General features: G+C 42.6%; 1 protein-coding gene across 1 annotated transcript in view; it reads left to right on the top strand.

Moving 5' to 3' along the window:
- LOC311061879 (noelin-2-like) overlaps positions 1-19,338 on the top strand; it is a gene marked incomplete at both ends in the record, with an annotated part of 62,775 nt that overhangs the window by 33,421 nt on the left and 10,016 nt on the right. Inside the window, 2 exons of the mRNA XM_084080582.1 lie at positions 15,732-15,951; positions 17,159-17,265. Of these exons, the coding sequence (XP_083936708.1) occupies positions 15,732-15,951; positions 17,159-17,265 (327 nt within the window). The remainder of the gene's footprint in view (positions 1-15,731; positions 15,952-17,158; positions 17,266-19,338) is intronic.

Below are 19,338 nucleotides of genomic sequence, written 5' to 3'. Positions count from 1 at the left end.
CATTAATTCATTGACATCTGGCTCTGTGCATAATCGCCGAGAGATGGATTATCCTCAGCCAACCCTTTCTTCTAAACTGTCCATGGTACCATGGTTACGGGGCTGACAGACTGCAGAAATGGACACGGGGGGCCCTTAGGGGTCCAGGGTCTTCCTCGAGGACTCTTCCACACACAGCCAGGACAAGGAGGAGCTGGGGAACCTTCCAGCGAGCAGATGGCTGCTCTTCTGGTACCTCCTGAGACACTGCTAAGTTAATCCATTCGATCCGGGAATGCGTCTGTGTCATTTTAGATTTTAGCTATGACCGTTGTTTTATACTTTGGGCTATTCAAAAATAGCAGATCTGCAAGCTCATAGCGCGGCACCGAGTGCCGCGCTATGAGCTTGTAGATCTGCTATTTTTTGTATTATTACATATATATATATATATATTTTTTTTTTTTTTGTGCAAATCTTTGAATATATATATTTTTAAAGTGAACATTTGTACTTAAATCTTTGCTTCTGGGGGTCCCTGGAACAAAATATTTTGAGATGGGGGTCCGTGGCCAAATACAAATCATTTTAGGGGTCCTTGACATGAAAAGGTTTGTGAACCTCTGATATTATAGCAACATTTATGAACGGGTTTTTCAGGAACCTGTTAGGATTTAGCAGACATTTGCAGATGCCTTCCGGGATTGAATGGGTTAAAGCTGTGAGATCCTCATAGTGTGTGTGTGTTGTGCCATAGTGCTATCATTCCATGTTGATCCACATTGAACCGTGTCAGGCCCGCAGGTCTGATAAATTAATTAAGGCCATATCCCTGCAGTCGGATGAACAGGTACAAGCTGTTAGTATAGCCGGCTGACATCAGGTGGTACGAGCGAGCGTGCCCGATGGCAGTGTGTTGTATTTGTACTGTATACGTAAATGGAGCACAGGCTCCGCCATAGCTGAATGGGTAGAGAGGGCCGCCTGTGGAAACAGAAGGTCCCAGGCATACAGGCATAACCAGGCAGCTCAGACAGCTGTTTTAGGACCCCAAAAATCCTGTTTTTGGGGTCCATGTTAAAATCCCACCATCCATGTTAAAATCCTTGGATCACCCCCCCCCCCCCCCCCCCCCCACACAAAAATACAAAATCTCGTCAAATCTCGTATTGGCAGTGAATGAGTTAAAGTAAACCGTAGTTGATAAAGTAGGCCTGGACCAACCAGTTGATGCTCCGGGGCATAGGAAGTGTTTCATTTCCCCAACCACCCAGAGTGCTACACATTGGGGAGGAGGAGGGCCACCGAGCAGGGGCTGACGGACAGATCGGTGAACCAATAGGATCCGGCGGAAGTTTTCTCCGGAGATTTTGAACCCGCCCATCTAGACATGATATCAGAACACGCTAGGGCAATCTAGTCTGTCGCTAACTGCTGCTCATTAGTTCATTATTGCACAGCAGTCTGTGTGCCCCCCCCCCTCCCGTGGTGACGTCATCAAAAAAGGTGCGTCGACACAATTTTGACTTTACTGACAGACAAGTCGACTTTCAAAGAATCAGAAGTCGTTAATGCCAGAGCGTGAATCTGTGTTGACTGGCAATGGTTTGTGTTGTGTGTGACATCAGAACAAAGCTCTGATCAACCTATATAAGATGTTACGTACATCGAGAGGGTGTTGGACAGACAGACAGACTGACAGAGGCAGATTGAGATGTTCTGGACGGTGTGGACGTTGCCCATGAAAAGAGGTCCTGTGCGCCCGGAGAGAGGACCAGAGTCACATTTTCTTGATAGTTCTGCTGTGCCAGCGGGGGACAAGGTGTATTACTTTGGAGGGTACTATGAGGACAAATCCTACACCATGGATCAGATTGATGTGAGCGTCTTCAACACAGTGACTTTACGCTGCATGAAGTTTACCCCAGTGACACCTAGAAGAGGAGGAAGACGTCCCGTTGAGGTTCCCTCCATGCGCTATGGCCACACAGCTGTGCTGATAGAATCTACCGTCTACATCTGGGGGGGGTGTAGTGAATTGTAAGATAATACAGAATGCCAACGTCAACTGGGTTACCGTCACAGGGGACTACTGGGACAACGTTCTTTATGCATTTGATGTCGACACCCACAGATGGTTAAAGCCAGAGATTTCTGGTAAGTTTGTTCCTGCATCGAGGGCCGGCCACTCAGCCTGTGTCTTGGGGAATGTCATTTTTATGTATGGAGGATTCAACAAGACTGTACACCTTAATGACATCTACAAGTTGGACACCGCCACAATGGTCTGGTCTTTACTTAACACCAGAGGTACTCCACCACCTGCTTCACATTTTCACTCTGCCACCATCATCGGGACAAAGATGTTTGTATTTGGGGGCGGTGGGGGACAGGGGGAATACTACAACAACATCAGTGTGTTTGACACAGAGACCAACATCTGGCTGAGCACGCCTTCTGCACATCTTCCAGAAGGACGCTGTGGTCATTCAGCCTTTGCCTACAAAGGAGAGCTGTACATATTTGGTGGTTACATCCTCAGGATTAATGTGTGTGAGTGGCGGTTCAATGATCTGTGGAAGTTAAATGCCAAGACCTTCTCTTGGAAGAAGGTTGAGCCAAAGGGGAAAGACCAGGACTGGAGTTCTGGTATGTGGTGTTCCATGGTGAGAGATCGTATCATCCTCTTTGGGCGATACAGAGACCATGCACAGCCCATCTTACAGATCTTAGACTTGAGTCCTAGTCTGAATTCTTTATGCAAACTAGCAGTTATTCAGTACGATCTGGAGCAGGCGGGACTCCCACACAACATCAGGTGGGAACTGGCAGCCATGACAACAGGAAAAATGCCCTTGCGCAGGAAACGGGGTAGAAATCCGGGGTAGAAGGGGACAGTTACATAGTGCTGAAAATCATGAAAATGTGTGCAAATCTTTACAAATGTCTTCTAACATCCTAACAGTTTAAAAAAAAAATGTTGTTACATGGTTCTCAAACTTTTTCATGTCAATATTATATGTTTTTGGCCGCCGATCCCAATCAAAATATGTTGTTCCAGGGACCCACCAAAAGCAAAGATTTGAGTTAAAAATGTTGTTGAAAAAAAGTATATATGTTCGAGTGCCGCGCTACGAGCTTGTAGATCTGCTATTTTTGAATAGCCAAAGAAAATCAAAAATGACAGAGATACGTTCCCTGGATTGAATGGGTTAATTAAGCCTTTGATGTGTGCGCTGACTGCACTGTGTCCCAGTGACAGGCTGAACTGCACTGTGTCCCAGTGACAGGCTGAACTGCACTGTGTCTCAGTGACAGGCTGAACTGCACTGTGTCCCAGTAACAGGCTGAACTGCACTGTGTCTCAGTAACAGGCTGAACTGCACTGTGTCCAGTGACAGGCTGAACTGCACTGTGTCCAGTGACAGGCTGAACTGCACTGTGTCTCAGTAACAGGCTGAACTGCACTGTGTCCAGTGACAGGCTGAACTGCACTGTGTCCAGTGACAGACTGAACTGCACTGTGTCCAGTGACAGACTCAACTGCACTGTGTCCCAGTGACAGGCTGAACTGCACTGTGTCCAGTGACAGGCTGAACTGCACTGTGTCAGAACAGAAGCCACACACATTAGTTATCCTGTTGGATAAATGGATCCAACATTATGTATCATTATCCAATGCTGCTGGCTGCCATGGAATCCATGATATAAACATCAAGATTAGAGGTTACGTTAAGGGAGAAAGGATCGCTTTCGGTTATTCTATGAACTCCATTTAAGTTTTATTTTCACTTTTTAAAGCATCAAAATCATTTTGACAAGTTTAACCCCATATTTACATCGGCTATTTGAGAATAGGTTATCCTATACGTTAAAATTGGCTAATGGGAGGGTCGGGCGGGCGGGCGGGTGGACCACGGCCACGTCACTCTGACATAACCATTAACTCTTTTATTGCCAAAAATGGGAATTCCCGTCCGATGGTACGGCTATCATGGCCATGGACGGAAATGACAAAATTATTGGCCCATTTGACCCAAAGACCAAGGAGATATGATTTTTCGAAGATCTAGACTCCCATACACTTCCTTGTTAACTTAAAACTTAAACATTCTGTATCTCGGCTCCTGAGTACTTTTTTTTTTCAATGAAAAATCTCTGGCAATGGTAGCACACTTTTCTGAAAAACTCTGGCAGTCAAAGAGTTAACAAACCACGGGCGCGTCACTATGACTACATAACCATAAACAAACCACGGTGTACTGTGTGTGTGTGTGTGTGTGTGTGTGTGTGTGTGTGTGTGTGTGCGCGGCTCCCAAAATAATCATATTTGAACTGAGGACCCCCCACCCTGACAAGCACTTGGAAGGAGTTGAGGCATAGAATGTAGATAGACTAGATAGACTAAATATTGCTAAAATAGCAAATCAACTATTTTCTCAAATGTTTGCCTCTTTCTTAGGTAGTATTTGACAAGTTGGCCAATGTTTGAAATGTTTTTATAGGATAGTTTTTTGATTACTTTTTACACTTTTGACCCCCCCCCCCCCCCCCCAAATGTTACAAATGTTCGCTTTAAAAATATAGATATTCAAAGATTTGCACACATTTTCACGATTTAAAAAAAAATGCAGATCTACAAGCTCATAGCGCGGCACTCGGTTCCGTGCTATGAGCTTGTAGATCTGCTATTTTTGAATAGCCAAAGAAATCTTGCGTCTTAATGGATTAAAAGGTCTTAAATTGCCACTTGCACTATAAATGTACAGATACCCTGTGTATACACTTATACTGTATGTTGGTTTGTTTACTGTTGAGTGAGAAAGCAATGTTAACACATTAATGCTAATCCTCTGGGGACCCCCAGTTTGAAGAACCACTGCTCTATAGGGTCCTCATTAGGATAATCCTCAGAGACAACATAAAATGTTAGCATCATGAATATGTAATGTGTTGATCCATAGCTTATCAATAACTAAACATGATCCTGGTCCCAGAGGAGATGGAGGGAGGCTCTACATGAGAACAGCACCCACTAAACACCAGCCAACAGCGGTGGTGGTGGAAGTACTATCATGTATTTGTTTTAGTGAATAAAATGTTATTTTGTCCAATCTGTAATGGTAGAGCAAGGGTTCACAAATTGGGGGACCCCCCTAAATCATTTTTTTGGGGGGGGGGGTCCCCAGAGGATTAGCTTAATGTGCAACATTGTTTTCTCACTCAACAGTAAACAAACCAACATACAGTATAAGTATATACAGGATATCTGCACATTTATAAAGTTACAATGTAATGACTTTTAAGACCTTTTTAATTAATGTACAAGCCACCGTGTCTTTCATTTGAACCCATTCAATCCGGGAACGCATCTGTGCCATTTTAGCTATTACCGTTATTTTATTTATTTATTTATTTTATATATTTTTTTACATTTGTAACTCAAATCTTTGCTTCTGGGGGGTCCCTGGAACAAAATATTTTGAGATGGGGGGGTCGGCGGCCAAATACATATAATTTTGGGGTCTTTGACTTGAAAAAGATTGAGAACCACTGATAGAGAAACATAGGTTTTTCAGAAAACTGTTAGGATTTAATTAAGGGTTAATTACACCACAAATCCATACGTTCAATTTGCTGTGTCTGACATACATACATAGATAGATAGCTCACAAAGCCATTGGTTTCCTCAGCTGTGTTCAAACGATCTCATTTACACACAATGGTCTGGGAGGTCAACAGAGGTCAAAGTTCCCCTTCAAGGGTGGACATATAGAGGCCCTCTCGCATAAATTAGTACCACTGTTAATACAATATAACTCATATGATTGGGGGTGGTTGAATTTGGTAGGCCTATATGTTGATCCATCATGTGTCTATAGGTTGGACACAAGCTTTTGACACAATCCTGTTTCTGTCCCTTTCTCTCCCCAGAGCAAGCAGGCAGGAGCTATATTATATACAGTATAGCTCAGTAGAAGAAAAGATTTCAGCACCAAAATGGTCCAAAACTGTTACTTTTCAGGATCCATATTCAAAAGCATCAAAAGTAGCAGATCTACAAGCTTGTAGATCTGCTACTTTTGATGCTTTTGTGTGACGCTGTAGTCTGATCAAGTAGGGCGTTAATTTGCGAAAAAATACAAACAGTTAGAACAGGGTTCCCCAATTACTTTTCCCCAAGGGCCAAATTATGGGGCCAAATTATCGGGTACCAAGCCATCGCATATTTTTTTGTTTTTTATTCGTTTTTTTCTCTAATCGAGCTAATTTGACACTGTGCTATTTTAGGCCTGGGATTCTTAAATCCTGTGTTGAGGGTCACACAAGGAAAAAATGCACTCTGGAAACAAAATAAATCTGCTTGAAAAGTAATACAGATTAACAGCAGCCAGTTGTACATACTTAAAATCTAAACAAGTCCAGAATCAACCATTTACTTATAGATGTGTTTGTTAGACTGCTTGAACAGTAATACAGATATTATTATAATATATATATATATATATATATATATATATATATATATATATATATATATATATATATATATATATATATATATATATGTATGTGTATATATATATATATATATATATATATATATATATATATATATATATATATATATATATATATATGTATGTATGTATGTATGTATGTATATATATATATATATATGTATGTGTATATATATATATATGTATATATATATATGTATGTGTATATATATATATATGTATATATATATATATATATATGTATATATAATGATAGGAGTTAAGAGGTTTCTGCCCGACAGCATTAATATACAGCTCTGTAAAGTGTCCATTTGAACCGCCTGATGGTCCAGATTGTTGAGGAGAACCAGTGATTTACTATACACCTCAGTCGCTCTTTCCTGCTCAGGAAAAGAGAGGGATGAGCTAAACATGGAGGGACGGGAGAGATGAAGGGCAGAGAGAGAGAGAGAGAGAGGGAGTGAGAGAGAAATGCGAGAAGGAGAGAGGGACAGTGAGATAGAGGGAGGTGGAAAGAGGCAGAGCGAGAAGGAGCGAGATGAGAGAGAGAGAGAGGATGAGAGAGAGGGTATATAGATAAAGACATGAAAGGGAAGGTTGAGATTAGAGGCAGGGCAAAGGAGAGGCGAGAAGATAGCTGTAGGAGGCATTAGCTATGCAGTGTTCTATACTGACCACCTGGTGTGTGTGTGTGTGTGTGTGTGTGTGTGTGTGTGTGTGTGTGTGTGTGTGTGTGTGTGTGTGTGTGTGTGTGTGTGTGTGTGTGTGTGTGTGTGTGTGTGTGTGTGTGTGTGTGTGTGTGTGTGTGTGTGTGTGTGTGTGTGTGTGTGCGCTTGCGTGCGTGTGTGCGCGCGCGCGTGTCACGCGCGTGTGTGTGTTCGGACCTGTGCCACTGCGGCCCTCACTTCTAGTAGCCTAGAATATAGGCTATACTATTATTACAATGACAAAATGAAGTCCTTTTCCTTTTCATAACTGTCGCAGTATATGCTGTTCTAAAGCTCAAGTGTCCTCCTTGTACTTGTACAAACTCTGGAATGAATAAAAGCTGGGGAAAACAAACACGCACGCGCACACACACACACACACACACACACACACACACACACTTGTAAATATCGATTAACATTTCAATGCCAGTCACACCTCACGTGTTGGCTACACGTTTGGTTTACAGGCAGAAAAACAGGGTTTAATGCATTTACACTGAAAAATGGATAGCCTATATGAACACTGAGGATTTGACTTTCTGTTGAGGGATAAAACAAATGCCACTCACATCTCACAGGTATACTACGCTTCATTTGGCTTAGAGGCAGAAAACTAAATCGAATATATAACTCTGAACAAATGTTTGTCTGGGAGGAAAATATGCCCTCGAACCTGCAGTGGCAAAGCAATCCATGTTGTTAAATACCAGAAGTTCTGTCCAGTGTTGATTTTGACAGCACGTTTTGATTTAGTTTTAGTCATAGTCTTTTGAATAAAATTCCATTTATTTTTTCCATCATATTTTACTCATCTAGAATGTTTTAGTTTTAGTCTAGTTTTAGTCGACTAAATATCATAAGATTATAGTCGACAAAATCTACAGTTGATTGTTGCAGATCTGCTATTTCAGAGCGCAACACCTGAGTGCAACTAAACATAAAATGACTTGTCTTTAAGTTCTGGTGGATCTCTTCTCCACTAGTCCCTTACTATTTTTTCTAGTTTTTATTTAGTCTTAGTCATCATAGCTTAGTTTTTATTTAGTTTTTATCTAGTTTTTGTCAGTGAAGAGAAAAGGTAGTCGACGAAGATTTTTCGTCATAGTTTTAGTCGACTAAATCAACACTGCTTCTGTCGCGTTGACTTTGGAGAAAAAGCTACTTAGCGACAGAGTAAACAATATCTACTGTACTCAGTTACACAGATTAACTTTTCAAAGTGATATTCATGGCTGCTGTCTGAAGCCGGAGACAGAGACAGACTCTGTGTCTCTGTGGCCAGATGCTTACGTGTGTCATTGAAGAGAACACGGCGAAACAGCTGATCGCTACATGGGTTACAGTATGTAAACCCATAGGTGCCTAGACAGGTGTAAAAGGCACTTCCGCAGGGACGTGCACAGATAGACTCTAGGTGGTGCTAAAGCACCTGCCCTTTGCCCTCTTGACCAGAAGTGCCCTTTTGAAAAAAAAAAAAAAAAATTCAGTTTACAGCAGGGGTCTTCAACAGGGGGTCCGGGACCCCTAGGGGGTCCTCAGAGTTACTACAGGGGGTCCGCCAAATCTTTATGTGATATTTTTCTTTTTACCATAACCACTCGAAACCTAGCATCCCTTTTCTGAGGAGAACTTTTGCCAAAAATAGCAGATCTACAAGCCCACAACGCCTCGCGCTGCGAGGCGTTGTGGGCTTGTAGATCGGCTATTTTTGGCAAAGAGGTATAGGTGTAGAGGGAAAAAAGAGCAGACCAAGTCAACAAAAAAAAGTGTAATTTACTTGAGCACCTGCCCCTCAAAATGTCTGTGCACGCCACTGCACTTCCGCATAGGTTACATACTATTACTTGGACACATGAACATTGAGGATTTTACTGTGTGTGTGAGAGAGAGAGAGTGAGAGAGAGAGAGAGAGAGAGAGAGAGAGAGAGAGAGAGTGAGAGAGGAGATGAAGAAATGAACACAGGATATTGCTTGTCACTCTTCAATCTCAGCTTTTGTTGTTTGCTCTTTGATTATTTATTTTAAAGCCCTCCTTTCATTCTCTCTCTCTCTTCTAGCTCTCCCTCCTTTCATTCTGCTCTCTCTCTCTCATCTAGCTCTCCCTCCGGTCTAGTCGTCCTCCTTCAATCTCCTGTGTCATTTCCCCCTTTCATGTTCTGCACTCCAGGGTCCCTTCTCTCTCTCTCTCTCTCTCTCTGTGTCTCTCTCTCTCTCTCTCTCTCTCTCTCTCTGTCTGTCTGTCTGTCTGTCTGTCTGTCTGTCTGTCTGTCTGTCTGTCTGTCTGTCTGTCTGTCTGTCTGTCTGTCTCTCTGTCTCTCTGTCTCTCTCTTTTTCTCTCTCTCTGTCTCTCTGTGTGTCTCTCTGTGTGTCTCTCTCTGTCTCTCTCTTTGTCTCTGTCTCTGTCTCTCTCCCTCTTTCTCTCTCTCTCTCTCTCTCTCTCCCTCTCTCTCTCTCTCTCTCCTCTCTCTTTTTCTCTCTCTGTCTCTCTGTGGTGTGTCTCTCACTGTCTCTCTCTTTCTCTCTCTCTTCTCTCTCTTTTCTCTCTCTCTCAGCACCTGTCTTTTCTCTGCAGCACTCACTCACTCTCGTCAGTGAAAGGCTGATCTTTTTTTTCATTGAAAGGCTAAATCCTTTTGATCACTTATCTTGATGTCCTCCATTTGCTGTGTCAATCCGCTGCATGCCTTCCCTTTGTAAGAAGTTGAACGAGACAAGGGTGCTGTCTGCAGACTGCTGCCTCCCTGGTGATCAGAGATGGTAGGGCTCACAAAGGCTCACAAAAGCAACCGTGTCTAAATCAGACCCAAGGCCTGTTGTCCCCCAGTCACTGCCTTCTGTTTCCTTCTATTACCTTGAGGTCCTGCTAACAATGGAGACACTTCAACCATGTCTGCATACATAATTCTTTGACACAAAACTTTTAATTTTAGTTGGAGCTGCTGTATTTGCCCTGTGTCGATGAATTGAGTACAAACTAGAAAATGTGCTCCTCAAGCACAGGTCTCCGCCAGTACTGTTCCTGATTAATCCTGTCTTACCTTTTATATTACATATTGTCACGTGTCACTTGACCAATGTTAGCTTGATCCTGTTAGCTTGACCAATGTTACCTCACTTCCAAAAACATAAATGTTTTTTGGAAGGATTTTATTTCGTCATGCGTCTCGCTAGCCAATCAAAAGCATTGGTGACAACATATTGTCACGTGTCACGTGAAGCTTGACCAATGTTAGCTTGGCTGGGGGGGGGGGGGGACAGCGTGACGCGAACGAAAACATACTCTCCACCTCTGGCGGAGACAATAAAGGACCCCAATGGAAACAAGCCATAGTGCTTTCTTGTGTTTAAAATCCTCTAAACAGACCTTGTATTGAACTGTAGGCTACTTCCCTGTGCTTGTCTTTGCAAACTGTTAATAAAGTAATCGATCGATCGATCAATCAATCAATCAATCAATCAGTCTTTCATAATGTTGCTCGCTGATGTTTACGGTGTCTGTTGATTATAAAGTTGATTGATATGTGTATCAGGACAGTCACCTGAGCTCTATAACTTATAGAGATCTATAACCTTTAATTAATTAAAGGTTAATATGAGCACCTGCTCATATTTGCCCACGGCAAATCCGGCAGTATTGCAGGCAAATCCGGCGGTATATAGAATGGGGGCAAGTGTGTTTTGGGGCGAGTCTTCCGGTTACCTTATGGACTACTGTCATTTGTTTTCCGAGGCAAACTTGTCCGCCCAGTAGTCCATGGGCCCAGGTCAGAATTTTCACTAATCAGGGACACTCAAGGTGGCAAATTCTAGTTTGGTATTTTGAAAAGGTCTATATCCCTAGATAATATTTCAACATGATAACCCTTCCCAAGTAGTAGCTTAGTCCTAGTTATCAGCCTTCAATGACACCAACCATAGATCCAAAGAATGAAAAAATCGCCTAACCTTTTTTGAATAGAACATGTCATACAGAGGGAAAAAAACATTATTCAATCTCTTACATTCACTTATTTAACCACATGAACCCTAGCATGCCTATTCTGGGGCAAACATTCAGCAAATGGCATGTCTACAAGCTCACAACACTTCACGTTGTGATACGATGTGAACAGCATTTTCACTAATCGGGGTCACTCAAGTGCAACATTTGCAAAATCTAGTTTTGTATTTTGAATAGGTCTATATCCCTAGATGATATTTGATCATGATAGCCTTTCCCAAGTGGTAGATTAGTCACAGTTATCAGTCTTCAAAGACACCAACCATATATTCAAATAATGAAGAAAGCGTGCCACTTTTTTTGAACAGAACATGTGATACTCTCTTTCATTCACTTTAATATTAATAAAATAAGAATAATAATAGTAGCTTGAATGTATATGGCGCCTTTCAAAAACAATGAACAACCAACAGCCAAACTAACAAAACAACAAACAACTATATGCCATAAGCCTGAGAGAATAGGTGTCTTTTCAAGACACACAGCCTTAAGAGTCCAGTGTTGCATGAGCATGGAGCAGGAGCATGACCAATCCCTGTTGGGAGAGAGTTCCACAGGGTGGGGGCTGCCACACTGAAGGCTCTGTCCCCGACAGAGCCTTCAGAACAAGGTTCAGAACATGGTTCACTTGTTTGCCTTAGGGACAGAGAGGAGGTCCAAGTCTGTGGACCACAGGGTCCGTGACAGAGTCGGTTTATGGAGTAGGCTTGAGAGGTACTTTAATCAATGATCATCATCACCATCATCATAACTGTCATACCAACATCAATTCTTCAGTATTCGTCATCGTCATCATTATCATCATCATAATCAATCAGTTCCACTTCATTTTCCTCCTCTTCCTTCTGATTGCTGCAGGTTTGTAGCTTGCACATTTCATTAGGGGTTCAATGTCTTGCTCAAGGACACTTCGACACTAACTCTGGGGGAGCCCGGGATCGAACTAGGAACCTTGCGGTTTCCAGTTCACTCTACCCGGCCACTCTACCCCTGAGCCACTGCCGCCCCATGGTGGTGTATGTAGAGTGGGCTGTTCATGTGAAACAGTGCAAGAGAGTTGTCATAGTCTCCAATGACACACACACCTTCACATTACTGCTATACTACACCCCATATACTTACTTCCAAGCACTGAGGATGAAGGAGATCTGGCAGCAGTATGGCACTGGTGAGAAGCGGCGCATCCTCCCACTGCATCAAGCAGTCTCTCATCTTGGAGCACCACTAGCCAAGACAGTGATCAAGGCACACATCCTGACTGGAGATGACTGCATGAGTAAGGTGGGGACCAAACATGCAGATATGGCTTTTGACCCAGTGCAATATCTGACAATCTTTGGAGAGGCAGACACCTTGACCGAACAAGACACCGCGTTGACAGAGAAGTACTTGGTGCGTGTCTGGGCAGGGTCCAGTTCAAGTACAACAGCAAGACATTTGATGACCTCAGGGTAGAAAACTATACCTGTGCCAGTGCTGGAATGGATGCTCTCCCTCCCACAAGTAGTGTGATCAGAGGCCACATCCAAGGTGTCTTTCTGGTGCATAGGGCTTGCGACAGCCAAGGAACCTCAGGCAAGACTAGCACCAATGGAACATGGATGGGAGGAGCACTTTGGTACACTCCTGCCATCTAAGTGTCTGAAGGCCTTACCACCAAGTCTGCTCACAGCATGCAAGTATTCAGGCAAGTGTGACACTCGCCGATGTGGGTGCCGTGCTGCTGGAGTTCCATGCATCATATTCTGCCATGGAAACATTTAAAATCCATCCTGTAAAAGTCCATCACACTAACCAGCATGCACACATATGGTGCACTTTGAGAGGAATTGTTATTTGATTTTGAGTTTCGATTTTATTTGTATGTCTTTGTATGTCTTTTGTTAGAAATAATACAAATCATTATTGGAAAAAAAAATACAATGAAAGTTATTGAGTAATTGAGTTATTGAAAAATTGCATTGACTTACATATTTCAATGACAAAGATGCTCCTTAATGGTCAAAACAATATCAGAAAGGAATTATAAATGCCAGAATTAGTTTAATTAGTCTTATTACACCTGTTTTTAGTCCTAACAATGGCCAAGTTATGGCCAAGGTCTTTGAAATAGCAAGATGACCTTGACCATGACCTTTCAAGGTCAACATCACCCAAAGTGGTCATAACAGAAATGAATTCCCCACCCCACAATTAGTCAACATGGAGGTATTGCATGTGTATATACACTCAGAAACAAAAAAAGTTGGATTTTCATCTTAGGCGATGGCGGCCATTTTTGATTTGGCCATTGCGCCATTCGTGGCACTATGGCGGATGAGAACCTCTGTGATTTTTCATGTCTAGGTACCCATTGACTCAGTTCAAGTGAGAAATTCTCCTAACACCAAATTGCGAACGGTTCTATTGGCCAGGTACAGAACTACTGTGCAGATAATGTGGGGAGATAATGGCAAAAACATGAATGTCCTAAAAAAGTATTAAAGCTACTCATTTGAAAAGGTTATCATGTTTCAAAGTACTTATATGGACCCTACAAACAAAATGGTGCCAAAGAGATTTTGCCACCTTACGTGTCCCTGACTTCTCGTCTGGCCCATGGACTACAGCCTAATACTTTTTTTTTCGTAATAACTTTTTATTTGCTTTTTCATTTTTACACAGGAAATTGAAACATGAATGTAAGCAAGTAAACAAACTGGAATAAAATAAATAAAAAGACAAACAATACAGACAAAAACACAAAAAACAAAGCAATAACAAAATAAGGAAGGGCAAGCGGCATATTACAGTGGCAATATTATAGACACACACACAGTTACATATTCATACATACAGATAAACAAACACAAAAGAGCACATCAGTAATTAAATTGTAAAAGTACAGCTGGGGCTTTCCAATCTATTGAGTCACTTCCTTTACAAATCAGGGCAGAAAGATCCCTGGGCAATTAGTCTATCAGTATGGAATACTTTCATTGCCAGCAAGGAAACACTTCGTTTTGTTGTTACTTTTGGGTCAATTTATTTATTAAGTAGCCATGTCATAAGCATATAATCTCATCTTGTTTCTGAAATTACATGTAGGCCTACGTGGGGGGGGGGGGGACATGTCTGTGGAGGGAGATTTGGTTTTCCGGTTTGGTGATCATTCATTCATTGTGATGCTCGCTGGCTCTGGTGTGGACTTAGTTCCTCCGCTCTGGTAACACCAACCTTCTCCTCATCCCCATGACATAAACTCTGTACCCTGAGTGACCGGGCTCTGGTAACACCAACCTGTGACCTAAACTCTGTACCCTGGGTGACCGGGCCTTCTGCTGGGCCGCTCCTCCTCCACTCTGGATTAACCTCCATGTCCACCTGAGAGCAGCACAGTCTGCTGATGCTTACCTTTTTAATAAAGTTTATTTTTGGGGCGGTGTAGCCGCCCCCTATAAGTGAGTTTTGGACACCGACCAAAACATTTGTGTACCCCCTAACCCTTCCATTGTTAATGCAAATCGATACTTTTTTCATATCAGCCAATCACATTACAGCTAGTGTCATCACCACTAACTGTAATGTGATTGGCTGACTTTGCAAATTCAGGACTGTGATTGGCTAGCGAAACACATGACACATGTGCAGCCCTATGAATAGCAGTATGGACTTTAAAAAAAGTCATTTATCCTTTTTTTAAAGTGAGTGAGATGACCACACACCGCCCACTTCATACTGGGTGTGATTTTTTTTACTCACACCTACACTTTATGCCCTCACATGATTTTCAATGTTTTAAAATATTGTTTATAATAATATTTTACCCTGATTGTAGCACTTTGATATTTCTTTCAAATGTGAAGTGCATTATAAATAAAAATCATTTTTATTATTATTATTACGTATGTTTCTCTGCACCAGAGTCAGGGCACACTGAAGACTGGTTGATTATTATTGCCATTCTGACAAGTAAAGAAGATCAATGTGATATTCAATAGTCCTCAAGTATTGATCGGTGCCAAATGATTTCTTTGTTTAGTGTTTTTGTTCTTTCTCTATTTTCATCTCCAGTGTAGGAGTGCGTGCGTGCGTGTGCGAGCGCACGTGCGTGCGTGCGCGCGTGTGCGTGCGTGCGTGCGTGCGTGCGTGTGTACCATTGTTCTCTGTTTAAGCATACCTGCCAAGAACCGCATGTTCTTGTTTTCTGTTTTGCTCAAAGTATTTAATTTCCTCACTGTATCTATCACTTCATCTCTTCATCCCCCTCTCCTTCTCTCTCGCTCTCTCGCTCTCTCGCTCTCTCTGTCTCTCTCCCTCTCCCCCTCTCTCCCTCTCTCCCTCTCTGCCTCTCTCTCTCTCTCTCTCTCTCTCTCTCTCTCTCTCTCTCTCTCTCTAAATTTCAATTAAGTTCAAATAAGCTTTATTGGCATGAGAAAAAATACGTTGACATTGCCAATGCAAAAGTGGAACAAACGCACACACACACACACACAGGCCCTGATAAACTCTCTCTCTCTCACCTGCCCCTCCCCTCTGTAGGAGCTAAAGGGTCAGATGACTCAGTTGCGCCCCCTGCTGTCTGTGGTGGAACAGTACAGGGCGGACCTACTGACCTTGGTCGGCCTGCGATTGGACCTCCACAACCTGTCCGTCATCCTGTCGGCCATTCAGGAGGAGATCGGCGCCTACGACTACGAGGAGCTCCAGCAGAGGGTTCTGCTGCTGGAGACCCGGCTGCACGCCTGCATGAACAAACTGGGTATGTGCAGAGGCAGTGTATCCAAACCATTACAACCAATAAGCCACTTAACACATTGGGTGCCAGAGGTTTATTAAAATATTATACGTTCAGTGCCTGCATTTCTTCCATCCACTTACGTTGATACGTTTCGTGCTGTAGAAGCCCCGTCGCGGAAGTGCATGTAAACAGAGCGTGCGTGCGAGACGGCGGAGGGTCCCGACTAACGCCTGGAACAATAATATTTCTAACGCGACCCTCCATTGCAGAGTGATCGACGATCGAAAACGGCTCGCTTCCACCACGTTAAAAAGAAATGGAGATATTAAGCTTTTAGTCAAGGAGTTAACATTGGAAAGGCCGACCGGAAGGATTTTTGACATGGATCCACATCCGGCCTCTCCTTCTCAGAGACTCCTTGGATGATCCCAAAGTTTCGTTAGAGCGCCCCACGTGGGCCCCACGTATAAAAATAAAATTGGGTCAAAAACGGTCCGGACCGTTTTCGGCACTCCTCGTTTGGATTATGAAAAACGGTCCGGACCGTTTCTGGCACTCAATGTGTTAAGGGATATTTCACGTTCAAAAGATTTTGGGTTATTTTATCAGGCTTTTATGAACACCCCAGACAGTTTTTTAAGTTGCTTGATTCAGTATTTTCAAAACCCCATTTTAAACATGTTAGATTCATCAAAAACACCCATCCTTGGTTCTGGTGACTCATCATGCCCTCCTAATACTTTTTTATTTTATTTTATTACATTTTTTTATTGTATTCATTTTTTTTTAAATTTTCAATGAAATAAATGAATGAAAAAAGGAATTGAAAAAACACGGTCTCCTCACGTATTAGAAGGACAACGTCAGTCACCAGAACCAAGGACTGGTGTTTTCAATGAATCTAACATGGTTAAAATGGAGTTTGTATAGGAAGGGGGCGTGTCTGATAAAATGAATATCAAATATCTAAATACTGAATCGAGCAACTTAAAAACTGTCCGGGGTGTTCCCAAAAGTTTTTTTAAAAGTCAAATATCCCTTTAATCTTGCTCATCGTTGCTGTCAGAAACCTCCCATCTCCATATTTGGTTCCCAACCTTTTTAGCTCGGGACCCAAAAGAGACATTTGATGTCTCCCCATGGACCCAGACTAGTGGAAATAGCAGATCTACAAGCTCAATGCGTCACCGTCCTTTAACCACTGTGTGTGTTTGTCACTCATACACAGGCTGTGGTCGTTTGACCGGGGTGAGCATCCCGATTACCGTGAGGGCCTCGGGATCCCGATTTGGCTCCTGGATGACCGACGCCATGATTCCCAGCTCCGACAGCAGGGTAGGTGTGCGTGTGCACGTACTGTGTGTGTGTGTGTGTGTGTGTGTGTGTGTGTGTGTGTGTGTGTGTGTCGGGTTAGAAACCTTGTATGTCCAAAACTATACTTTTCAGAAAATGGAAAAGAAGTTATGCCAGGGATAATTGACGGCCAGCAGGTCATTGTTGAGAAATAAAACCTGACGGGGTGATTAGGCACCGACGTGTAGCGGAGGTGCCTAATCACCCTGAAGGGCTTCTTTTTCTCAACAAATGACCGGCTGTCAATAGGGCATAGCAGTGGTGGCCATTTTCTGGTTCCACTCAAAAATAGTCCATGCATTCTTCCCATAGAGATTTCCAAAAATATGAGATCAATAATTTTAAGCCTAGAATCAAGCCATCCAGGCTCCTGGTGAATCATGACCATAACACATTTTATTCTATGATTTTTTTTGTTGTTGAATATTTAATTATATGATATACTATATTTAACACAAGGGGTGCCAGGTTTTTTTAAAAACAGAGTACACTGAGTGCCAGGATTTTTAACCATTTTTGAGGAGCCGAGATACAGGCTTTTGAAGTCATAAGTTAACCAGGAAGTGGATTGGAGTCTAAATCTTCGAAAAATGATATCTCCTGGTGCTGTGAAGGAAAAAAAAAATGTCATGGTCATGATTCACCAGGACCCTGGATGGCTTGATTCTAGGCTTCAAATAGTTGGTATAAATATTTTTGGAAATCCCTATGGGGAAAATGCATTGGCTTTTTTTGAGTGGAACCAGAAAATGTCCGCCACTGCTATGCCCTATTGTCCAGCTTATTACACGATATGTCCTTGCTTACGGTAATGAAAGTATTCCATAAGTGTTGCGCTGGGCGAACACGGTCACCTCTGGAAAACAAAGTGTTGATCAAATAGAATACATTTTCTGTTACTGCGTCGTCTATTTCTCGCTTCAAATGTTTTCAAAAACATTCTTGAGAGCAACATTTAGTTGTGAATAATCTCTCAAGAACAGATTCTGCACTGCGTTGGAATCTGTCCTGAAGGTTCGTCATAACGTGTACACACTGTGTGGGAGTGGCCGTGCCTTCAGATCAGGAAGCAGGCCGCGCTTTATCCAATCAAATGTAGTGGGCGGGATTCACGTGTCCGTCATCCTTCCCGACTCGAAACTTAAACCGAAACTAATTTAACAATAGCGTCCGCGGAGCAGACAAAACCACGGAAAGATATTCACATTTGAACTTACTCTTTCATCATAGAAACAAGTGGGCTTATAACCAAAACCATCCATGTTCTCTGGGAGAAGTGGTGTTAGTGTTCCGTGTAGAAATGTTATCTAGTCGGAATGAAAACGCAAGCTCACCACCGGAAGTGGAGCGGTGAAGGCAGACTTAAACCATGTTTCCTTGCGCACAGGTCCTTCGTTAGCATTGGCCCAGAGTCACACTGAGGAGGAACGAACAGCAGAGGTCGCTGTTTTTCCTTTTCAGTTGTACTCTGGGTTCCGAGATTGAGTTGTGAATGACATGGTGTGTTCGTTTACATGGCTGTCATCATGTTGGATGCAGTGTTGCCAGATTCTGTGAGAGAAACAAGCAACCAGGTCTAGGCAAACCAGGCCAAAATAAGCGACTATGGACCACATGAGCACTTTAACATGTACATCAGCTATTTGAAAATAGCAGATCTTCAAGCTCACAACGCGTCGCGATGCGACGCGTTGTGAGCTTGTACGTCGGCTATTTTCAAATGAAATATTGCGGGGAAATTATAATAAGCAGATCTGGCAAGTGGCAACCCTGGTTGGATACAGCACAAAGCAGTGCAGCAGGTGCTCTGAGTCTTTGATTAGACAGCGGTCTGTTATTGAGCTCATCGGTCATTAATTATACAGAAATTCTCTGTTGAATTCAGTGATTGACCAATCACAATCAAGCACTCAACCAAGCCGTGTAATATTAATAATATGTATTCCTGTTAACCCACTAAACAAAGTGAACGTTTGTCTAGGGCTCCGCTGCCTGTTGGTTTGGATGGGGGCCCATCCCTCCAAGATAACATGTGTTATTATTATTATTATCTTT

The sequence above is a fragment of the Gymnoscopelus microlampas genome (genome assembly GCF_963454915.1).
Source record: "Gymnoscopelus microlampas genome assembly, chromosome: 2".
NCBI classification, from domain to species: Eukaryota; Metazoa; Chordata; class Actinopteri; order Myctophiformes; family Myctophidae; genus Gymnoscopelus; species Gymnoscopelus microlampas.
This window is presented reverse-complemented; position numbering and strand designations above follow the sequence as displayed.